At 41.0% G+C, this 24,213-nt stretch overlaps 1 protein-coding gene and 1 pseudogene across 3 annotated transcripts in view; both read right to left on the bottom strand.

Annotated features, from left to right (window-relative positions):
- The window catches only part of NOX5 (NADPH oxidase 5), a 129,912-nt gene that overhangs the window by 33,476 nt on the left and 72,223 nt on the right, over positions 1 to 24,213 (bottom strand). For 2 of the 3 annotated variants that reach the window (XM_023220729.1, XM_023220730.1), the window contains exon 1: positions 9,879 to 9,969. The exons of the other annotated variant lie outside the window; for it this stretch is intronic. In XM_023220729.1, the coding sequence (XP_023076497.1) occupies positions 9,879 to 9,928 (50 nt within the window). In that variant the 5' untranslated portion in view covers positions 9,929 to 9,969. Of the gene's footprint in view, positions 1 to 9,878; positions 9,970 to 24,213 lie in introns of those variants that run through there. 3 annotated transcript variants of the gene reach the window in all.
- Positions 1,956 to 3,469, bottom strand: LOC111548331 (annotated as a pseudogene).

Genomic DNA, 24,213 nt, shown 5'->3' with positions numbered 1-24,213 from the left:
ATTTCCCAACACCACTACTTCCTTTGGTCTCTCTGACAGCCTGGTGGGCTCAGACATTTTGCAGAGAAGAAATAGGCCCAGAGCAATTAAGTAACTTAGCTAAATGTATTCAGCAAATTAGAGACAGAGATAGAATTCAAATTCAAGTCCAGCATTTTCTTCCATTCTGCCCCAAAGCCTCCACCCTCTGCTTAAATGCTTGTAGTACAAGGTGGACCAAGCCAGGATTCAGCCCTCAGGTCTTAACTCTTCAGGCCCAGGTTGTCTTCTACGATGTCACCAGGGTATTGGCTGTCTAAAACCCTCACAGATGGGCTGTCTATACTATGATCTAAACAGAGGTGAGTGATGAAATTAGGACACTTCCGTAGCATCAGGACCCAGGAAACCAAAATTGAGGCAGTGAGTGAGGAGTTACAGATTCTTGTTACTGTAAATGTCCCCCTGGGAGAATGGCCTTGTCTATAGCTCAGAAGTGTAACATAACCCTAAATGAGTTAGCTACGGTAATCCTCATTCTTGGTGGATTTTGTATTTGCAAACCTGCCTACTTCCTAAAATTCATGTGTAACCCCTGAATCAGTACTCACAGCCCATCTGTAGTCATCTGCGGACATGCACAGAGCAGTGGAAACTGAGTCACCCAATGATTTGCTCCCCACTGAGGCTGAGCAAGGCAACAATGCCTGCTTTCTTGTTTCAGCTCTCAGTGAGTGCCCTTTTCATGATCTATCTAGTATTGCATTTTTCACACTTTCGTGTTTTTTGTTGGTGTTTTCACTGTTTAAAACAGCCCCCAACCATAATGTTGTGGTGCTGTCTAGCATTTCTAAGCGAGCAAAGACTGTACTGTGCAGTATGGAGGAAGTACGTGTTAGGCACAAGTGACAGTGCTATTGGCCATGAGTTCAATGCCAACAAATCAACAACACATATTTTAAAGATGTCTTTAAATAGAAACACACATAGAACAAGGCGACTTATTGATCATTTGACAAAAATATTGTGCCCTGAGGCTCACATGAGCCTAACTCTATACTTCCTTCTAAGAACAATGGCTCCAAATTCACGAATTCGGTGTTTGAGGTAACTTTATAGAACATAAATGAGAATTGATTTTATTTTTAAAGATTAAATAAATGTTAAAAATAAACGTACCAGTTTTCACATAAGCAACTAGACAAAGAATAAAATACATATCACACAAATGTAAGTACATACTACTAAATATAAAGTCAGAAATTAATGTGTTAGAAAATCAAAAAAAGTTAAAATAATACATTTATTTCAATTATGGAAATGGTTTTACAGATGTATGCATATAATACTTCTCCCTTATCTGTGGGGGATACTTTTTAAGCCCCTTAGTGGATGCCTGAAACTGCAGATAGTAGCAAACCCTATACCAACTATGTGTTTCCTATATAATACATACCTATGATAAACTTTAATTTGTAAATTAGCTACAGTAAGAAATTAATAACTAATAAAATAGAACAATTATAACAATGTACAATATACTATAATACAAGTTATGTAAATGTGGTCTCTCTCTCTGAAAATATGTGATTTTACTGTACTCACCCTTCTTCTTCTTGAGATCTGTGGATCTGATAACAGAGATAGCGACTAAGTGACTGAGGGGTGGGCAGCATGTATAGTGTGGATTCACTGAACCAAGGCGGGACAGAGCAGAAAGCCTCGAGATTTCATCAGGCTACTCAGAATGGCTGCAATTTAAAACCTATGAACTGTTGATTCTAGAATTTTTCATGGGATATTTTTGACCTTGGTTGACCATGGGTAACAAACCATAGAAAGTGAAACCGTGTATAACAGGAGGCTATACTGTCCTTCAATACTCATCAAATTATTCTTTTCCTTTTTCTTTATTTTTTAAAAATCATGGTCTTATTTTTTATGTGAGGACAAGTCATAGTAAATTAAAGGGAAATTTAAGAATATTTTAAAAGAAATAACAATTTTAGGTAGGCAAATCAGGAAGATAACAATCATACAAGCCAAGGCTATGTGATTCTTCCACAAGCCCCAGGGTAAGACATTGATGCCATGGTTTGTCAAATATTCCTTGCCAGTACACATTGGGTAGCCTCACGTATTGTTTACTATTTCACTAAGTCCTGGGCAGAAGTTTTGTTCCAAAAATTCATTAGGCAGCAAAGCTGTAAAACCAGAATGCTGAAGTACTTAAACCATAACAGCCAAGATGCAATGGTTGCGAGATTTACTAACAGACCTGATAAAACCATCATAAACACAAAAGAGATGGTCATGAAAAGCATTGCTATGGAAACCACACTGACCTGCTGCTATGGCCAGTGCCCAATAAGTCACCATCATGAGAGTAAACATCATGAAGAAGAAGGTGTCCACCTTTGTATTTAATCCTAACAAGATTAGGATTATTGTACAGCATTATTTTTATAATGCAGGTATCATTATACAGGTAAATATAATACTTGGTAACATCTTGCTGGGTAGTAAATTAGATAACAGTTTTCCAAAGAAATAAGATGACACTCTGTAGTATCCACTAATATATTTGTGTATAAAGAGCTTCTCTAGCACAAAGAGAGCTCTATGACCGATATGCTGCTGAAACACTGGCTGGTGGTCAAGAAAAGAACCCTGGCTCTATTCGGGATTTCAATAGAATCATTTTTTAGGCCAAAGTAAACGGCACCTATAACCAGCCTCAGTATGGTTGTGACAATTACCTGAGCTATAGAGGCTTGGGATTTACCCAGCAAGTTTTTGAATAAATGTATGAAAACATATCTGAGAGAAGGAGGTGGCATAGGTGACCTTGAAAGCTGAGATCTTCTTCTTTTTCTTACTCTCTGAGAGTTGATCTAATTCAGCTTTTGTTTCTCTGTTGAAGGAGGAGTTGACATAAACTCAGCTAATTTTTCTGTGAGTGGCTTATCTCTCTTAGCAGTCTCTATCATCTCCATGGCTTCACAGTCTTCTTCCTCTCTGTTTAATACCACAGCAGTGAATCTCCATGAATGACACCCAGGAAGAAGCCTGCAGGGTTATTATTGAACTCATAGTGGTAACCAGTTGACACAAAGTACCCCAAGGCCTCCTAAGCAGGCCCATGGAACATTCCTCTTCCTGAGGCCAATAAGGTGAGGCTATCAAACAACTTGAAGATGGAATATTGAGGCTGATGAATGGGGAGAAGATGATTGTTGATCCCTGCTTAGACATCCTTTTCGGGAACAAAAAGGTCAGCATTTGCTGTGCTTGAGTCCAATCCAGTTGTGGGCTCCTCCAGGAACAAGATGAGAGGATCAGTAATAGGCTCCATTCCTATACTAGTCCTTTTTCTTTTTCCTTCTGACACACTGCAGATACATTGAATTCTAACCTTGAAATCTACTGCTCTATCCAGACCTAAGTCTTGAATGACCATATTTATCTATTCATTTTTTTCACAATTCATCACAGTTCCCATTGGTATTCAATTGTATTTCTTTCTCAACTGGTTTTTGACCATGTAGAAAGCTGCTCTTCACTTTTTCTCGAAAACAGATGTTATGAAAACACAGCTCTTTCAGTAAATGCTTTCAGGTCTTTGGAGGTCATCTTGGGTAAGCCACTGGTGTTTCTTTGTGACATTGGGATAAATCTTCGACATGACTGGAAGAAATCTGGAGAGTTTCTGCCTTTCTTTCCAGACACACACTCTCAGCGCAAATGGTTTTCACTATTTACTCACTCTGCTTAATAGCACTTGGGTTTATTCAAAGTTTCCAGTCTCAGGATCCATGTGCTCAGAGGCAGAACATTGACCATCATTTATATAAATGTTGAGATGAGACAGCTGGACCTTCCAAACAAACCCTAAAGAAGCAGCTTCCACTTAATAGTGCCACCAAGCATGTGCACTGTGCTTTCTAAATCATGAAGAGCTTTCTCAAATTCTCCCAGGCTCTTTTCCAGTCTGCCTCCTTCCATGTCAAAGTATCCATTTTAAATATGCAGATTATGGTACATCAATTATGCCTCAATATAGTGAAAAACAAGTTGGTTCTTTGAAAAAACTAAGAAGAAAAGCATGATTAAGGATAAAAAAGAACAAAACCTCCAAATATACATTAATATTGAGAAAGGCAATAGAACTACAGTTAAGGAAAGGGCCACTGAACTATAAGAATACTGTGTGCAAATGTTTGGTGGATTTAGAGAAATGAATTAGCTTCCAAAGAAGGTAACAATCTGAATGGACCAATAATTATTTAAGAATTCAAAATGGTGGTTAGGCCAGGTGCAGTGGCTCACCCCTGTAATCCCAGTACTTTGGGAGGCCGAGGTGGGCAGATCACGAGGTCAAGAGATCGAGACCATCCTGGCCAACATAGTGAAACCCTGTCTCTACTAAAAATACAAAAATTAGCTGGGCATGGTGGCACACGCCTGTAGTCCCAGCTACTTGGGAGGCTGAGGCAGGAGAATCACTTGAACCCAGGAGGCAGAAGTTGCAGTGAGTCGAGATCGCAGATGCTGTCTCAAAAAAAAAAAAAAAACAGAATTCAAAAGGGCAGTTAAATGCCAACCATTGAAAATAACCTCAGGACCAGCTTGTTTTTAGAGCTGAGTTCTATCTAATCTTCAAAGAATGATAAACCCAATGGTAAACCATCTTAGATCATAGAAAGAGATAGTAAGATTCCCGATTCATTTTACAAAGCAAGCATTACCCAAATCCAATGAAAAGAGCATACGAAAAGGAAATTCTGTACAAGTTTAACTTATACAAAGCTTTAAGTAAAATATAACCGAATTAAATCTAGAAGTTTACTTAAAGAAAAAAAAACAGCCTTAGTTTAGTTAGTTAGAACCTAATTTGGTAGTTAGAATTACTTAGTTTAGTAATGTAAGGATGGGTCATTATCAAGACACCTATCAACATAATTTTTGATGTCAACAAATTAAAGAAGAAAAATAGTTTTTATCATGTCAATAAATGCTAAGGAAGCACCTGATAAAGTTCAACATTCATTCTTATTAAAACTACGAAAAATGGGAGGAAATTACCTAAACATAGCATGGATGTTTACAAATATCCATGCTATGTTTTCTCTTCTTCTATGATATTTGCAATGTTTATTTAGTTTCTCTAGTTTAATGCATTAAATTCAGTCTCCAAATACTAGGTATTAGTGATGGCTAGTTTCTGGGCTCAAGGGAAATAGACCAAAATCAATGATCTATATCTATCTATATTTATATGCATATAAAAATGAACATCTATATCTATATATATATGTTCATATTTATTTACATCTTTACTATCTATCTTATTAGCCAAAACAGTTATAAATGGAAATTTTTAAAAATCATATTTATAATTATTAAAAGTTGGATAATTAAATAAATGCTTTTGGCAAAATGTCTACATAGAAGAAAACAATTAGATAACTACTGTATACTATCTTATTTACATTTTCTGATCAAATTATAAATACCTAAATGTAAAAATAAATAAGATAATGAGAATTAGCAGAAATTATAGGAAGTTGTATCATCTTTAAGTAGGGGTACAAGATGGAAATCCCAAAAACATTAAGGAAAATGATCTGTAGATCTGTAGATGTAAAAATTAATTTCTGCATGATAGAAGACAATAAATTCAAAAGACAATAGGCTGAAGGAAAATATTCACAATAAGCATGATGGAATGGGGACACCTGTTATAAAATAGTAACAACTGAAAGGGCAACAATAACAGTTAATGCTTTTATTAGGTATTGATAAATTGCAGCTGTGTTAGTGTTCTTTTAACATAGAAGTCCTGTAAGTTCAATGGAAACAAAAACAAACAAACAGAAGCCACCAATGGAAAGTAGCAAAAGATATAAAAGGACAATTCATAAGAGAGAACTTATATTGGTTGATAAACATTTGAAAAGATGGTCAATTCACTTCTCATGCCTGGGGAAATGGGATTTATAACAATTACATCTTTTGTAGTTGGGGGAAGAGCTATCAGAATGACAAAAATTCAAAAGATTGGTAATATCCAATACACATAGTGCTGGTGAAAACACAAATTGTACAATCTTTCAGGGAGTTCAATTTTTAGGAATGTATCCTACAAAAATAAAAGTGTTATTACATAATGGCCCATATCCATCATCCACCTCCTGTGTACTAGATTGCCATTTGAAACAGCTAAGACCGCCCAAGTTATCTATAATAGGTGTGAATCGTTTTGAATAAATACAGTAGCACTGTGTGGAAGGGAATCGTCAGGCTGTCAGCACTGGGCCTTAAAGAGGCAAGACTGGAGGGGAGAAAGAGGATTTCCGTTCCGTGTTGCTTTAAGCCTCAGTATGATTGATCTGATGGTATCCATGGGTATATACCATTCTTGTGATAATCTTTGAAAACTCTTATTTTCAGATAATTATGGATTCACAAACAGGTATGAGGAATAATTCCTTTATTCCTTTATTCCACTTCTTTCAATTGTAATATCTCACAAAATTGTAGTTCAATATCACAAAAAGGACATTGACATCGACAGAGTCAGGATGCAGAACTTCCCACCACTACAAGACTCTCTCAAGTTGCCAGTTCACAGCCACACCCACATCCCTCCCCATCCCCTTCCATGGAGAGTGGGCAGTGGGCAAAGTCCTGACTCTCCACTGGGCCTCCTCTGACCGTCCCAGTCGGGAGAAGGAGGGGGTACCTCGTTACTGCCAGGTATGACAACTAAAAAGCAAGCAAGGCTGAGGTTGGTGGCCCACACCTGTAATTCTAACACATTGGGAGGCTGAGGCAGGAGGACTGCTTGAATTAAGGAGTTTGAGACCAGCCTGCACAACATAGTGAGACTTCATCTCTACAAAAACTAAAAAAATTAGCCAGGCATGGTAGCATGCACCTGTGATCCCAGCTACTCTAGAGGCTGAGGTGGGAGGATGGCTTGAGCCTAGAAGGTCGAAGCTATAGTGAACTTCAGTTGCACCACTGCACTCCAACCTGGGCAACAGAAAACCCATCCCTTTAAAATAAAATAAAATAAAATAAAATATAAAATAAAATAAAATAAAATAAAAATAAAAAGCAAGCAAACAAAAAATCCCTCTCCATCCCCTGACCTTTAATCCTGTTCTGCCAGTGAGCTCTGGCCCGGGATGTGGCTTCCCAGGGCAGCTTCTCCAAAAGGTGATACCAATGGTGTTACTGGCCTCTTATCCCCCAGCAAATTAATACCTTAGTAAAACAAACATTTTACACGGCAGCACCTCACCCCAGAACACACCTGTGAGGCAAGTGGCTCAACAGGTACAGCCCACTGATCAGGTGAGAACCCGCCCTCCCAAGCACGGTTGCCAGCTTCAAGGGTCCAGTAACGCAAAAGAGTGTTGTTGGGGTGGGGGTGGTCTTCACTTGGTGGTAGAGGTGCACTGTCAGCCTCTCCCTAGGTTGTGTTCCAGCGTAACTGTAATTCCCTAACAGAGCAGCGTTTTCTAGGTTAAAATAAGGGGTTATGGAGACCAAGGTTTCATCATTCAGGTAAAGCCTCCAAGTAGCAGGCTTCAAAGACAATAGAGTGTAAATGTTTCTTATCAGACTTAAAGAGTCTGTTCTATCAGTAATTACACAAGAGAAGAGAATATAATGAGGCATGTCTGGTCGCTCCTTCCCATTACGGCCTGAACTAGTTTTTCAGGCTAACTTTGGAATGCCCTTTGCTAAGACGACGGGTCCATTCAGATGGCTGAGGGGCTTGGATTTTTATTTTTGGTTTACAAATATATGTTTTAGTGCGTGTATGGATGTGTGTGTATATATATGCATCTATCATATAGGCTTTAGTGTGTGTATGGATGTGTGCATATATATGCATATATCACATATGCTTTAGTGTGTGTGTGTGCACGCATGCTTCAGTTTCCTCATTTATTAAAAGCATTAGTGATAGCTCACCTTGCAGAGTTGTGACGGGCATAGGACATCTGTCTAGCCCCTGATGATTAGGTACGTACACCTTTCTCTTCTCTTTTTCATGCCTATTAACTCACTTCACTTTCCAAGTCAGCAAGTCCCATATGGATTCCCATTTCCCAGAGGGAGCACAGAAAGATGTCCTCCCAGGGCCCCTGCATTGACTTAGGGCAGAGCCAGGCTTAAGTCCCAGGCTTCAGACTCCTCAGGTTCTTCTCGTGGATCACCTGTCCAGGTCCTCACTCTCTCCTCGCCTATAAACTTGTGGTCCTAGTGAGTTACTGGAGCCTCAGGCAGCAAGGAGGATGCTCCAGGCAGCCCCTGCTAGAGGCCAGTCCAAAGCCCCCAGGGCCCAACTCACTGTAGAGGAGGGGGATGAGATGAGGCATTGAGAGAACCTGTAGCTAGAAGTGTTAAGGGCCAGGGCAATGCCGCTGCCCAGCCTCCCACTGAGATAGGCCAGCTCCTGCAAGCTCCCAGGCAGGGGCTCCAGGCCCTCCAGTGTGCCAGGCACTTTACTGAGTATATTGGTCCCTTCTGTCTTTGGTGCAGCCCAGTGAGGTAGGTATTATTCCTATCCCTGTGTACTAGAAGCAGCCCACAGCTGGAAGGGAACTTCCCATCAGAACTTCTCATCCCTCGTGGCTTCAACATCAGCCAAGGAGCCTCTTTTAAGAGCTTCCTAGGTTTTTTTCACACCAGCCCCAGAGAACCACTGTCCCGGGCCCAGCCCCACACACTTCTTCCCACCCGCCACCCAACAATAACTCTGCTTCAACCTTCGCTGATGGGATGCTCACTGCCTGTGCAGAAACCAAGCTTCGAGTGCCTGCTTCTCAAGTTCCTGAGCTGAAGCCGGCTTCCCATCACTGCCGCCCAAGACATTCACGCCTCCCACTGACTTCTAGCCACCTTTTAGTGGTTTCAAGACAGCCCTCCGCAGCCCAAAAGGGCATTCACCTAACAACTAGTGGTTCCCAAACTGCAATATGTTCTTGCCAGAAACATGAGAGCTTGTAAGTATGTGCATTCTGACCCACCAACCTTGGGGTGGGGCCCAGGAATCTGCACATTTCACCTGCACCCCAGATCTTGTGACCCACGCATGGGTGACCCACCGGTGCACCTGGAGAAATGCTGTCCTGGGGGTTAAATACCCTCCACAGTCTTCACCTCTCAGGACCCTCGGGAAGGCATTGCACAAAGCATTCTGGAGAATTCTGGAAAAAGGGCTGCACACAAGTGCTAAGGGTGGAGAAGGGCAGGGAGGAGGTATCTGCTGTTCACCTCCCACTTCTCAGAAATAAGATCAGTGTGGTGAGCTTATGAGGGGGGAGAGGTAACTCTGGGAAGGGACTGAGAAGAGACTGGAACAGCCAGGGTGATATAGATGGTGAGGGAATAGGGAGGGAAGGAAGGTAACAGTGTAGGTAGCAGGAAGGAGCTGGGAATCTTCAGATTTCAGAGCTCAAGAGGAACAATGTGCTCACCAGAGGCCAGAATTTACCCCAGGAGACCAGGATTTTAGGTTCAGCCTTGCTTTGCACCAGCTGAATGACCAGCCCACAAGCATCTCTCCAACAAAGGGCTATGACGACTAAATGAGATGCTGTTTGGAAAAGTGCAACTGGAAAGCATTGTACAAATGCTGTGTATTGCTATTACAATGACTTGGCCAGTTCTTTATTTTACAGATGAGAAAACAGGCCCAGAGAGGGCTGGTGACTTACCCAAGATTGCCCAGCTTGCTAGTAGCAAGGCAAGAATAGATCTCAGATCTTCTGACTTCTGCCCAAGGCAGACACAGTCACCTTTTGTAGATCTCACAAAGGCAAATAATCCCACCTTTCCCTTGTCCCTGGCATGGAAAGCTGGACAAATGAGCCACTCACCCTCTACAGCCTTCAGGGCCTATCTGGGCTGGGTCTCCAGATGTGTTCATCTTCTCCTGTCTTCCAGATCACAGGTCTCAGAAAGACTGCTGTCCATAGAGCTGCCTGCACTGTGTAGCCACCCCCCAACTCCTCCTCTTCCTGACGCCTGAAGACCTGCTCACACCCACAGTCCCTCATAAGACTGGTGGCTGAGTTGGTCTAGAAAAATCCCAACCAGGAAGCATGGAATGCAGTGGGGCAAGAGTTTTATTCGGAAGGATGAGCTGTCTTCCATCTGACCCAGTATCTTCTCTTTCCTTTCCTCAAAAATACTATGATGAAGCTAGGTTATCTAGGAATATACTGTGGAAACAACCAACAACTCCAGGCAGGCCCTGCTTATAAGTCAAGCAAGACTTCGCCAATAACAATAATATCAATTATCAACAAAAATGTTTAAGCACTCACTCTGAGCGCTAAGAACTTTGGGCGTATTGCTCCGTTTAATTCATAACACAGCCTGTCTGGTGGGTGTTGGCATGATTCTATTGATTAGGAAAGTGAAACAGAGAGGTAAAGTAATGTGTCCAGTGGGCTCAGCACAAATTTTACAACTACATTGGGCTGACTGTGGAGACTGTGCAGTTAACCACCCACGGAACTAAACGCAGTCTCGACATACTGTGTAAAACTATATTGAAACAATCGCATGCAGAGGTTCCTAGCCCAAAGAGCCTGAGGAAAAAAGTGGGACTTGCAAGCTATTTTGTTTTAAACTTAAGGGAAATTGTGTAATTACTTAGGTAATACTGCTCTGCGATTAAAATTCAAAATGTTTATACTTTTTATTTTGTCTGGAAAGAGATCAGCTCCGGCTGATAACCCTGGTCAGCTGGTGCAGATTGGGATGTCCTAGTGGTGATTTTAGATGTCTCTGGTTAATTTCCAAAATCAGGGAAATGATTAGTTATCATCATGATTTTGTTTTAAAGCAGCGTGCTGCAAGAAATTTCTCCCAGTATGTGGCTCATGGTGTGGGTACCCTAAAGGGATCCTTTGGTGCTAGCCATGTCAAGTCTTCTGAACCAGCAGGGGCTTACTGGAAGCCCCTTTGCTGTCACTCACATATTTTTCTACCTACAGGCTCAGCCAGTTCTCATTTGTTTGGAGCCAGTCCCAGGACAAGTTCTACAGAATTTCAGTGATCTTTTGATAATCTCTGGAAATGGAGTGCTCCCATGCCTGGATAGCAGCAATTTTGGAGGCTACTTTGACTATTTCGATAGTTTTCCTGGCAAAGTAAAGAGAGATACAAACGCATTCCATTAAATCAGTTCAGGAATAATATGTAGGAAATAGAAAATTCTTTTGAGGAAATAAGCCAAGCAGTAAATATGAACTATACTTTAAAGTGATGGCCAGTTAAGGAAAAAAAGCAAGAATGAGAAGATGTGAGACAGAGCTACTAGTACCCACTGGAATTGTAACTATCTGTATGTGTCTCTTTCTGTCCCACTGGACTGTGAGCTCCTAAAGGCAAGATCTGTGCCTCATTAATTTTGAATCCCAGGAAACTAGCACAGTGCTCACTATATCATGGGCATTCCATGTATGTTTGTGGAATGAATAAAACTGCCTCAGTTCAACAAATACCTAGGAAAAACTATATGCCAGGCCCTGATTGTATATAGAGAGACAAGTAAGATAATCCAGCATGGTAAATGAAGATACAGAAGAGTGTTGCGAGACAGCACTGGGAAAGGAGAATCGGGAAGACTTCCCAGTGAAAGTGACTGATCTGTAGTGGGTTTTGGAGAATGAGTAGGAGTTTGTCAGGTGGAAACGGAAAAGGACATTCTGGGCAGCTGGAAGATGGTATAGAAAGGCATGAAATGAGAATGCATTCTGTGTTCCCGGAACTATAAGCAGTTCAGGTAATGACCTGGATATGCACACGTTTGAAAGCAGAACGGGGGCAGGGAGCAGGAGTCAGGTCATGACAAATTTGGCAGGAAGAGAGCTAAAGGCTTAGGATTACCTAGGAGCTAGGAAGCCTGTAAGCAATGCTAAGCAATGGAGCAACACATCAATACTTGCCAAGGTTCTGACAACCGTCTAGTTCATATCCCAGTATCTGGACAAAATGCAAGTTTTTACAAGGGAAGTAATAAACATTATGAAAAAAAAATTTTTTTTTTGAGATGGAGCCTCACTCTGTTGCCCAGGCTGGAGTGCAGTGGCATGATCTTGGCTTACTGCAACCTCCACCTCCTGGGCTCAAGCAGTTTTCCTGCCTCAGCCTCCCTAGTAGCTGGGATTACAGGCATGCACCACCAGGGCCAGCCAATTTTTGTATTTTTAGTAGAGGTGGGGTTTCACCATATTGGTCAGACTGGTCTCGAACTCCTGACCTCAAGTCATCCACCTGCTTCAGCCTCCTAAAGTGCTGGGATTACAGATGCGAGCCACCGTACCTAGCCAGAAAATGTATTTTTAAAAGAGTCTTTTTTCTAACAAAACTTTTGGAAGGAGAGATTTTTTTTCTCTCAATGACACTTTTTTGTAATTACACAAATTATAAACATTAATTATCAGGTGAAGGCTTGTGGATTGCTTGAGCTCAGGAGTTCGAGACCAGCCTGGGCAACATGGCAAAAACCCATCTCCACCAAAAATACAAAAACATTAGCTGGGTGTGGTGGTGTGTACCTATAGTCCCAGCTACTCAGGTGGCTGAGATGGGAGGATCGCTTGAGGTAGAGGCTGCAGTGAGCCAAGATCACACCACTGCATTCCAGCCTGGGTGACAGAGTGAGACCCCATCTCCATTTTAAAAAATAATAATTATTATTATTATTTAAAAATTAGAAAAAAAAGCCTAAAAGCACAAACAAAGAGCAAAAATCAGTGTAATCCACTCACCTAGATTAAAATCACTGCTAAAATGGAATGTTTGTGTATTTCGGGTTGCATACAGAAGGTAGCCCAGCGTGGGATTCAGAGTGGGGTTGTGTCTGATGAGCTAGTTTGCCTTGTCGAGGCAGGTTTGCCACTGAGGAGGAAGCTGGATTTGTGGGCTTCAGGTGGTTCCTGGGGAACAAGGGAGAGTGTGGGTCTCTTCTCCAGCTTTGCCCTGGAACTCTGATCTGAGACCTGAAGAAAGAAGTCGGGGGCTCTCCCTAATTCTGCACGGAATTTGGTGTGGTTCTGGTATTATTTGGCTACTCAAGGGTCGTGAATAGGAGGCCCAGGAGAGAGCTCCTGCACTGGGAGGTGCTTTCCAAAGAGACACAAACTCTGGGGCAATGGAAGAAGAGATCCCCTCCAAAGGCTGTCAGAGTGACCAGATGCGAGTGGCCGGCTTGTGAGTGCCTGTGAGGTGCCTACCCAAGAAATAGCTGGGGAGTATTGGGAGTTGGCTGAGGGAGGCTGAGACCCTGCAGTCAGCCAAAGGGGTGCATCCATGCTGATATCCTTTCCTTCACACCCACGAGCTGGAGCCAGAAAAGTAAGAAGTGGTCTCTTGGGACTTCTGGTTGAGATGCATCAAGTTAACTCTTTGAGTTCACTCTTTGAGACCTCCCCATCTGTGCCACACACAAAGCGATGAGAGATAAAGTCTTTTTTTTTTTTTTTTTTTTATTCAGAGGGAGTTTTGCTCTTGTTGCCCAGGCTGGAGTGCAGTGGTGTGGTCTCGGCTCACTACAACCTCCACTTCTGGGGTTCAAATGACTCTCCTGCCTCATCCTCCCAACTAGCTGGGATTACAGGTGCCCGCCACCACTCCCAGCTAATTTTTTGAATTTTTGGTAGAGATGGGGTTTCGTCATATTGACCAGGCTGGTCTCAAACTCCTGGCCTCAGGTGACCCACCCGCCTTGGCCTCCCAAAGTGCTGGGATTACAGGTGTGAGCCACTGCGCCCGGTTTAAAAGACTGCCTGCTCTTGAAAAACAGATAAACATCTCTATTGACCAGAGATAAGGCAGAAATACGCAATGGAAAGTGAAACTGAAGCTACAGTCCTGCACAGCTCCAAGTCCAGAGGCAAGCAGAGGCTGCTGCAGGTGAAGCGGTGTGAACCCCTCATCTGAGGGGGCAGCTTGTGACTGCAGTGAGCGCCAAGAATGAAGCACTCAATGAAGCACTCAGACAATTCCAGCTGAGCAGGGTGAGAGCAGTTCCTCTGAGGGAGTGCCGCTCTAAGATCTGTCCACCGAATATTTATTGAGAGAGCTTGTTTAAACTACAATTCAAACAAAAGGCATCCACTAGGTGGCTCTTTGCAGCTGGGCCATGAGACACATATGGCCTTGGAAAAACACATAGACCATAGTCTCAGGAGGCTGTTTTCAGTGCTCCATATTACACATTCCTTTCCTTGTCCTGTTTTCAGGGTCAAGGAGTTTCAGTCTCATGCACAAACAACATGCACAGAGTGCCTTCGTATTTTTCCATGTCTCGACCTCAAATGCCTTGTACATAAGCTTGAATATATTGCCATGCACCCTCCACAGAGAGGACCCTGCCTATGGCAGATCACTGAAAAGAGCTAGGACTGGCCATTGTTGGGACAATTATTTATATCTTGTATTTAGGAGAGAAGAAGAAATTGACGTAGCCTGATAGTGAAGAAGTAGACTGGGCCAACTGCTCCTTGGTGATTGGATCCACAATAGCCTCAGGATTTCCATGGACAGGAGCCTTGAGACACCAATAGAAGGCCAGAATTGAACTAGGGAGCCCAGGAAGTGGGGTGAAAGCTACCACAAAACTTTTAGATGAGGACTGAACATTAACATGCACATGCTTCCACACACACACGCACACATACCCACACACGCACTGACACAATTACCAATTCAGGGTGAACCAGTAAGCTGCCATTCCAAAAGATCTGAAAAAGAATATAAAGAATGCTAAGAAAGATAGTCAATCAAACCAGTAATAGGGAGAAGAACTCATACTTTAAGAAGTGAAAATCATAGACTTTAAGCATGTTTAGAATCCTCAAAAAAGAAAGGAAAGAAAAACAAGTATTATAAAAAGAATAAGAACTTATAAGATGGGCAGCACTGAAGTGAAATAGCCAGTCACGAAAAGATATTCTATGATTCCACTTATATGAAGTACCTGGAGGAGTCAAATTTATAGAGACAGAAAGTAGAACGGTGCTTACCAGAGGCTGAGGGGAGAGGGGAAATGGGGAGTTACGGTTTAATCATATAAAGTTTCAGTTTTGCAAGATGAAAAGAGTTCTGAAGACAGATGGTAGTGATGGTTGTACAATATATTAATACCACTAAACCAGGAAGTATTAACTTTCTGAAGCCTTTTGACATAGCCAAATAGCTTTCCAAGAACTGTGAAACAGCTGGGTACAGTGGCTCACACCTGTAATCCCAGCACTTTGGGAGGCCGAGGCAGGCAGATCACTTGAGATCAGAAGTTTGAAACCAGCCTGGCCAACAAGATGAAACCCCCTCTCTACTAAAAATGTAAAAACTTAGCCAATCGTGGTGGCGCATACCTGTAGTCCCAACTACTAGGGAGGCTGAGGCAGGAGAATCGCTTGAACCTGGGAGGTGGAGGTTGCAGTGAGCCGAGATCGTTCCACTGCATGCACTCCAGCCTGGGTGACAGACTGAGACTCTGTCTCCAAAAAAAAAATAAAAGAAAAGGAATGAAGAAACTTTTTTAGCCCCCCAGTGTGTTCTAAGAGAATGCCTGTTTTGCCAAACATCTGGTAATACTAGGAATTCTGTTTTAAAATAATAGTCCCATTAGGCACAAAATATTTTGCTGCTCTTATTTGCCTTTATCTGATTATTGAGTAAGTAAAATATCACTGAGGAAGGACAAAAAAACCCATGAAATCCTCTTCTCTTCATTTCTTGGTTAAAGTGGAGCATATTTTACTGTAGAGGAGAGAGCCAGCTTTTTAAAATCTCTAGCCACGCTCCCAATTTGTTGTGGGCTTTTTTTGAATAAAGTGCTTTTTTTTTCCTACATTTTTCCCCAAAGGCAAGGCATGTTTTGACGCTAGCCCTCCACTAGATTACTTATTGATTCTTTTCTTTTCTTTTCTTTTCTTTTTTTTTTTGAGACGGAGTCTCGCTTGGTCGCCCAGGCTGAAGTGCAGTGGCACGATCTCGGCTCAGTGCAAGCTCCGCCTCCCGGGTTCAAGCCATTCTCCCGCCTCAGCCTCCCAAGTAGCTGCGACTACAGGCGCCCGCGACCACACCGGCTAATTTTTGTATTTTTAGTAGAGACGGGGTTTCACCATGTTAGCCAGGATGGTCTCAATCTCCTGACCTCCTGATCTGCCCACCTCGGCCTCCCAAAGTGCTGGGATTACAGGCGTGAGCCACCGTGCCCAGCCTACTTGTTGATTCTTACCCCTAATTGAAGTCCTGAGTCTGTAGCCTATTTGCTATAGGGTGGAGATGTTGGTATGCCACTTTCACCTGCCAGGATACACCAGGAAAGGCAGATGACCTGTAGAAATGATGTGAACAAACACTGGCAGGATGATGGGCCCCCTGTCTGTGCCCACCCTGAGCTGGTTCCACAGTTAGTGCCCTGGAGCCTGCCCTCCCTCACCCACTCAGGGAGCTCGCAACCATCCCCTTGCCTCTGTATCATTTCTCCCTTCTCTGCTGGATCATTCTTTTGCCAGTGATTACCCAATTTCCCTGCCCTCCTTACTAGCAAAACTTCTTGAAAATATAGCCTATACTGTCTCCACTTCTTCATTTTCTAATTTAAAAATTTTGTTTTAATTTTTATCTATCTATTTATTTATTTAGAGACCAGGTTATAAGACATTTTTATATTTTTGGTAGAGATGGGGTTTCACCATGTTGCTGAGGCTGGTCTGGAACACCTGGGCTCAAGCAATCCACCCGCCTTGGCCTCCCGAAGTGCTGAGATTATAGCCGTGAGCCACTATGCCTGGCCAATTTTTTTAATTAGAACCCTCTCTAATCAGAGTCTGTCCTCAAAAAATCATTTCTTAATATGATTACCAATAACCTCCTTCTGGCCAAAGCCAGCAGTCATCCTCACTCCTCAGCAGCATTTGACAGAGGCACATAGTCTTTCCTTCTTGAGCCACTGTCTTCACTTGACTTCCAGGATCCCACCTTCTCTGGCTTTCCTTTCTAACTCACCATCTCCTCACAATGTACTTACTTATTGATGGATCCTGTTCTTTTATCTGACCTTTACAAGTTGGGCCCAGTCTTCATACCTCTTTTCTATGTAGACTAACTTCCTCGTTGAGCTCATCTAGCCCCATGGTTTTCAGAATCATCTACAGAGCAGGTCTCCAAATTCTGTCTCCAATCCCAACCTTGGCTTTGAACTGTGATGTAATTGGTACAACTGCCTACTTAACATCGCCATTTGAATGTCAATACACATCTTAAACTTAGCATGTCTCAAATTGGACTAGTGGTATGTCTAACTCTGAGCCACTGTGGGATTCCCCTCTCAGTATACGACTCCCTCCCACTTCACCTAGTTGTTCAGACTAAGAGCCTTCGAGTACTCATCTGTTTTTTTCCCCATATACCTCACATCCAACTTACAAGCAAATCCTGTTGCTTCTACTTTAGAAATAGATTTGGCATCTAACCACTTCTTACCCTCTCTGGATACAGCTAGCACCCCAGCCAAAGCTCTACCACTACCCACCTGGGCTGCTACGACAGCCTCCTAACTTGCCTCTTTGTTCCACCTTTGTCATCTATTTTCTACTTAGCTGCCCTGAAATATGTTCAAATGTAAGTTAGATGAGGTTACTCCCCTGCTTACAATCTTCAGATGACGTCTCATCCCACTTAACCCCCGAAACTTCCAAAGTACCTCCCTGCATGGCCCCAGGACCTGTCTGCCCTCATCTCTTGCTCCCCACCTTGCTCACTCATCCTCAGCCACACTGGCCTCCTCAGTATTTCCAGAATACACCAGATACACTCTGTCCCAGGGCCTTTGCACTGACTCTCCCCTTTGCCTGTGTCAGAGGAGTGTGAACCAGAGCAACTCCATCTTGAGTAGGGGCTGAGTAAAATGAGGCTGAGACTTTCTGGGCTGTATTCCCAGATGGTGAAGGCATTCTAAGTCACAGGGTGAGATAGGAGGTTGGCACAAGGTACAGGTCATAGGGACCTTGCTGATAAAATAGGTTGCAGTAAAAAAGCCAGCTAAAACCCAGCTAAAGCCAGTAAAAACTAGATGACCACGAGAGTGACCTCTGGTCGTCCTCACTGCTACACTCCCACCAGCGCCATGACAGTTTACAGACGCCATGGCAACATCAGAGAGTTACCCTATCTGGTCTAAAAAGGGGAGGCATGAATAATCCCCCCTTGTTTAGCATATCATCAAGAAATAACTATAAAAATGGGCAAGCAGAAAGAAGTCCTCGGGGCTGCTCTATGGAGTAACTATTCTTTTATTCCTTTACTTTCCTAATAAACTTGCTTTCACTTTACTCTATGGACTCGCCCTAAATTATTTCTTGCAGACATCCATGAACCGTCTCTTGAGGTCTGGATTGGGACCCCTTTCCTGTAACACCTGGAACAGTCTTACCTTAGAGATCAACATGGTTAACTCCCTCATGCCCCTCAAGCTTTTGCTTATGTCACACTTTCTTAATGAAGTTTAACCCTGAGCCCCCTGGTTTACAGTTGGATGTCACCCCACCCCACACTACTGATCCCTATTACCCTGCTTCACTCTTTTCCCACAGCATGGATTATCTTCCCACATACCATATAATGTGCTTAATTATTATGTTTATTTTTTTTGTCTGCCTCACCTGACTAGAATGTGAACTCCATGAAAGTAGGAACTTGCGTCTGTTTTATTCACAAATGAATCTGAAAAGACTAAAACATGTTAAATTAAGTTTAACCTCAAGCTGTCTCTTTACGAATTTTAAGTTTGGCCTAAAGCTTTCTCTGCACATAGTGAACTGGAACCTACTCCTGTGTCAATCACTGAGTTTTGACCAAACAAAGATGGGCAACTCTTCAAACTGTGTTCAGATAAGGCAAATGCCAAGCTGTAACGAATCCAGCTGTTTCTGTATCTCACTTCCCTTTTCTGTACATTGCTTTTCTTTTTCTGTCCCTAAATCTTCTTTGACCATGTGACTGTGCTAGAATCTCTCTGAACCCATTCCGATTTGGGGGCTGCCCAATTTGTGAATCATTATTTGCTCAATTAAGCTCTATTAAATTTAATTTGTCTAAGGTTTTTCTTTCAAAAGATGGTGTCAGAAGTGGGATCCAAAGTAGTGCTCCCAGCAACCCCCAGGAGCACCAAGTGACCAAGTGTAGTAGTACTTGCCAGACTCTTTCCGTCCATTACCCTCCCACAGCAACTGGACATCATGGGTAAGTTCTTCCTCAGATTCCAAAGCTGCATGGATTTGTGTTTTCAACCCTCTGAGTTTATTTGAGCAAATCTTTCATTTAAACTGGGTTTGGAAGTTATGACAAAAACTGGACTGGGTCCAATAATGGATTAGATTCCATAATTAACTTTGCGTATTCAGTTAGAGGCCTCATATGTCTGACGAGGTCAGAGAGAAACAAGCAGTAAATGATAACACTGCTGGGGGTGTAAACTTCAGCTTTGAAAAATTCACAGGGATTTGTGATCCAATGCTTTTGTTTTGTTTTCTTGCATGCTCAGGTAGAAAAACCATTATCAGCTAAGTTGATTCTTGGCTAAGTGGATCTGAGAACCAAAGCCAAGATTCAAGGTAAAAATGGGATCTGTAATTTCCAAAAAACTAAATATACTACCTTCTGGTTATGCCTATCTACACATTACATAAGGGTTAGGCCCTGGAAGCAGCAGATACTTACAAAAATGGCAGGATGTTACAAAAGGTCATATAAAATTACAGCAGAATGTTCCAAATGAACAACACTGCAGCTTAAGAAAGGCATTTAAAAGTGAGGAGCCCCAGGTTAGTCTCCTCCAGGATGCCTATTGATGTACAGAAGCTTCTAAAGAGATTTCAGTATTTTTATTCCCTCTTTTAAAAGTCTCTTTACAGAAGGCAAGTGGAAAGCTTAAGTGACTGACAACAAAATTGGATCTGCTACCCTTTGGCTTAGTTACTATCCCACCCTGAAGGTGAAAAAAAGAAAAGAAAAGAAACTATTCTGGCCGGGTGCAGTGGCTCATGCCTGTAATCCCAGCACTTTGGGAGGCTGAGGCAGGTGGATCTCCTGAGGTCAGGAGTTCGAGACCAGCCTGGCCAACATGGTGAAACCCCATCTCTACTAAAAATACAAAAATTAGCCAGGTGTGGTGGCACATGCCTGTAATCCCAGCTACTCGGGAGGCTGAGGCAGGAGAATTGCTTGAACCTGGGAGGTGGAAGTTGCAGTGAACTAAGATCGTGCCACCTCACTCCAGCCTAGGCGACAGAGCAAGACACCAGCTAAAAAAAAAAAAAAAGGCTATTCTGAATAAAGTGTTTATAAAAGATATGTGCACAGGTGTAAAGTAGGCTCACTTCTTTTCCAGATCTATCCATGGTGAGTCTAGGGATAGAGAATGATTTCTATGCCCTATTTCTTAGTGGACTGCACCCTAAACTCGGTAATTTTAGCTAATAAACAAGAGCTAAGTTTAAAAGATCACCTATTGAACTAAAATACATACTTCTGGCATTTAACTGGCTATCCATAAACACTTTTATAGGAGAAATTTAAATCTATGAAGGAAATTTCCATTTGTAAAGGTTTTAGCTCTATTCTTTTGAGATATACATTTTCTATCTTGTTTAACCTGTTGCGTTATCTTTGTAAAAGGCAAATTGTTGCACAGATAACAATTGCTTAGGGCAATAAAACAAATAATTAAAAGATTAACAGTCTAAATGGGGGAAAAAACTAAAAGCTGACAAGTAAGAATTACTTATGAAAACTATAAGATCTGCTTCTGTTTGTGTCTGTATGACTATATGTCACTATGTGGCATGTGTATATGATAATATTTGATAAATAAAGCTAGGTTTTAAATGTTGGTAAAATAGAAATGACTCGAAAATTATCAGTTAAATATAATTCAGACATTTTTGCCTGGGTTTACTAGCAGACAGGCTTATGCTGTCTTTAGTACATGTTTCAAGGTCATAGTACTACTGTTTCTGTAATATTTTTGTTATTTGTTTGATTTGACTTTGAGCTTACATTTTGAGTTTTAAGCACCTGGATTCTGAATACGTGATCGTGGTGAGGTCTGTTATATATAAAGTTTTGGTGCCGCAAAAGGAATAGCACTCAAATATAAAATTTTCTTTTTAATTCTCAACAAGGCAAGGTACTTCTATATAGAAGGGTGCACCCTTACAGATGGAACAGTGGTGAGTGCACACTCAGACAAGGGAGGGGAAGGGGTTCTTATTCCTGAAGCACGTGACCCCAGCTGCTGTGTTGTTCCTCTATTGGCTAGGGTTAGACCACACAGGCTAAGCTAATTCTGATTAGCTAATTTAAAGAGAATGATGGAGTGAGTGCTTTGGCGAGAGTCAAGGCAGAACAGGTAGCAGGTAATCAGAATGAGTTAGGGTGGAACAGGTGATTGGAATGAGTTAAGGTGGTGTAGATGATTGGAATGAGTCAGGGTGGAGTAGGTGATCAAAAAGGATTGCTTTAGAGGAAGTTAAGTTTAAAAGTAGAAGGCAAAGAATTGAACATATTGACATATTAATTCTTTGAAAAGAAATTTAGAACTCATATCTAACAGGCCTGGGAACATGTTCTCAGTGCCTACACTGAAGCTATGAGGCAGAATCAAGCCTAATATGGCCCCTTCTTCTCTGACCCGGTTTTACCTCCTGGCTATTCTGGGAGGGGTCTGATCCTTCAGGCACCATCTTCACAGCAATGTCTTCTGTCCTGAACTCTATACCTGGTATGTAAATTCAGGACTCCGGCCCTCCTCTTTATAGCCATCCTGGGTGCTATGTAGCTACTTGAGACCCAGGATGACTAAAAAAGACAAAGGGAGGGTACCTGTGTTATAGTTTCAAAATTACTTTCAAAAACTTGAAATATTGAAGTTATATTATGTTAGACAATAGATCATTATAAAGTATATGAGTCATTTTAAGAAGATTAAAATACCAAAATATTAATTAAACATAAGTTTATATAGTTTGGTATCTTATTTTTATATGGTATTAAAAAGCTAAATGTATTTAAATGTAATAAATGGTAATTTGAAGAAACACCTTTCTAAAAAATTATAAAATGGTTTTCATCTACAAATACTGACATAAGACAGTTCAAAATTACTTCCTAGAATTTCACTAGAAATTAGGGTCACTAATAGTTAAAATGGTAGATAATATACATAATCAGAACCATTAGATATAAGAAAAACAATTTTTTATACAGAGTGTATAAACAACAGAAAGACATGGTTTTGATAAAAAGTTATAAAGGTGTAAAACATATTTGTTAAAACAATAATTTTTTCTGGTTTAAAAGTTACTTAAAAGTTGTTTCAAATTTAAAAAATAGGTAACACTAGCTAAATACAAAGAATTGAGAAGAGAAAATATTTTAAAAATCATAAGAGATTATAAAAGGTTTATAAAAATCTATTGTGGTCAAAAGCTAACTAAGATTAGATAGATTTATTTATAAGGCTTATTAAAATTAACTTTAGTGTTAATAATACATAAACACAACAGTAAAATTCAGTTTTCTCTTTTAAACAAAAATTTCATGTAGTGTTAATAAGTCACAGTAAAATATTTTTGTTCACCTTTTTTGTAAACTGAAAAAAAGAGAGAGAGGGAGAGTGGAGAGAAGAAAAGAAATATTCTGTCTCATGCTGTGTCTTTCTTGGGTATTTTGATTGGAAAACTGAGCCTCCTCTATTAAAGAGTAAAAGTTTTTGCTTTGTAAAATCTTCGAATTATCACTTTGGCTAAATAAATATTATTTAATAGTGACCCATGATCCTGTTTTGATTGTTTTAAACCTTTTATATTTTGATAGATTTCCCAAAATCAAATTTAAATTTTGAAATTAAGTCTTTCTTTTTGGCCTCGAACTAACTTTGGGATGCTACAGAGAGCCCCTGCAGCATCCAACAAAGAGATAAACAGGATTAATTCAGATATTAAATTCCAAGGGATGCACTGTCAAATAAGAAATGATGTTTAACCTTCTTCAAAATAGATTTTTATAATTATGTTATGAATATATGTTACAAAAATTGTATGGGATTCCTAAAAATCTGATATATCTGGGTATATTCTATCACTTATAATTATGGTTATATTAAATTATTATAGGTATAAAAAGTAAAAAGTTTCCTCTTCAAAGTTCCCCTTCTTGTTAAAGAATAAATCATAAGTGTTACAAATAATAGTTTATTTTAAAGATTAACTTTCTTCAAGCCTCCTTGCTTTGTGCTAATAACTCTTTATTAAGCCCTATCCTATGTAACTGTTGGACATGCTCACAGGCACATCCCAGCTCACAGCCTATGCCCCTTCCTTATATGGAAATGTTATTGCTTCCTTAAACCTTTTGTAAGCAACTTCTTTGTTCTTCCTTGCACTTACCTATTTAGGAAAGTTTTAGGCTATTAGTTAATCGGGTATCAGTTTAAGACTGTGAGGTCCGACTCTAGCCAGTGGATGCAGGACAAAGCGGTAAGGACGACCCAAATGCATAAGAGATAAATATGTCTGCTTTTCCTCTGTTCAAGTGTGCTCTCACCATTTTTCCATCTGTGATTAAGCAACCTTTCTGCAGAAAGTAAAGATGGCCTTGCTGAGAGATCTTTAGTCTCTGCGCTGACTTTTCTTCGTGGCACCGATTATCTATTTCTAACAATTTTAGTATTTCTAATAGTAGGTCACAAAAATGACCACATTTCTTTGTCTATTGTGTCTTTTACTATGACCATTTTAAGTCATTTTTATAATTAATTGCTTAATTCTGATGCAGTTTCTGTAAACTCTTCACAAGCAAAGTAAAATCCTAGATCATTGTGCCTTCAAGGAGGTTCATAAAAAGGATAAGAAGGACCCTGAAAAGCACTCTTAAATACAAGTTTTTGGTCATTTTAGGATCATATCATTTGGACTGGGTAAGAATTCCCAGAACTCCAAGAAAGGAGCTGGTTTATAAAACTGCTAATGCAAGCAGGACAATAATTAGTTGAATACCAAGAAAATACTCTTCTAGATTTTCATGCTAAATCAACCAGTATTAAAGTTGTTTAGATGCGCAATTTAAATATTGCACATCTAAACATGGTCCAAACCAAATTACTTATGATAACCCATCTAATAAACAGTG

The sequence above is a fragment of the Piliocolobus tephrosceles genome, chromosome 6 (assembly GCF_002776525.5).
Source record: "Piliocolobus tephrosceles isolate RC106 chromosome 6, ASM277652v3, whole genome shotgun sequence".
Classification (NCBI taxonomy): Eukaryota; Metazoa; Chordata; class Mammalia; order Primates; family Cercopithecidae; genus Piliocolobus; species Piliocolobus tephrosceles.
The sequence above is the reverse complement of the archived record's forward strand: the minus strand, read 5'-3'. Positions and strand labels throughout refer to the sequence as shown.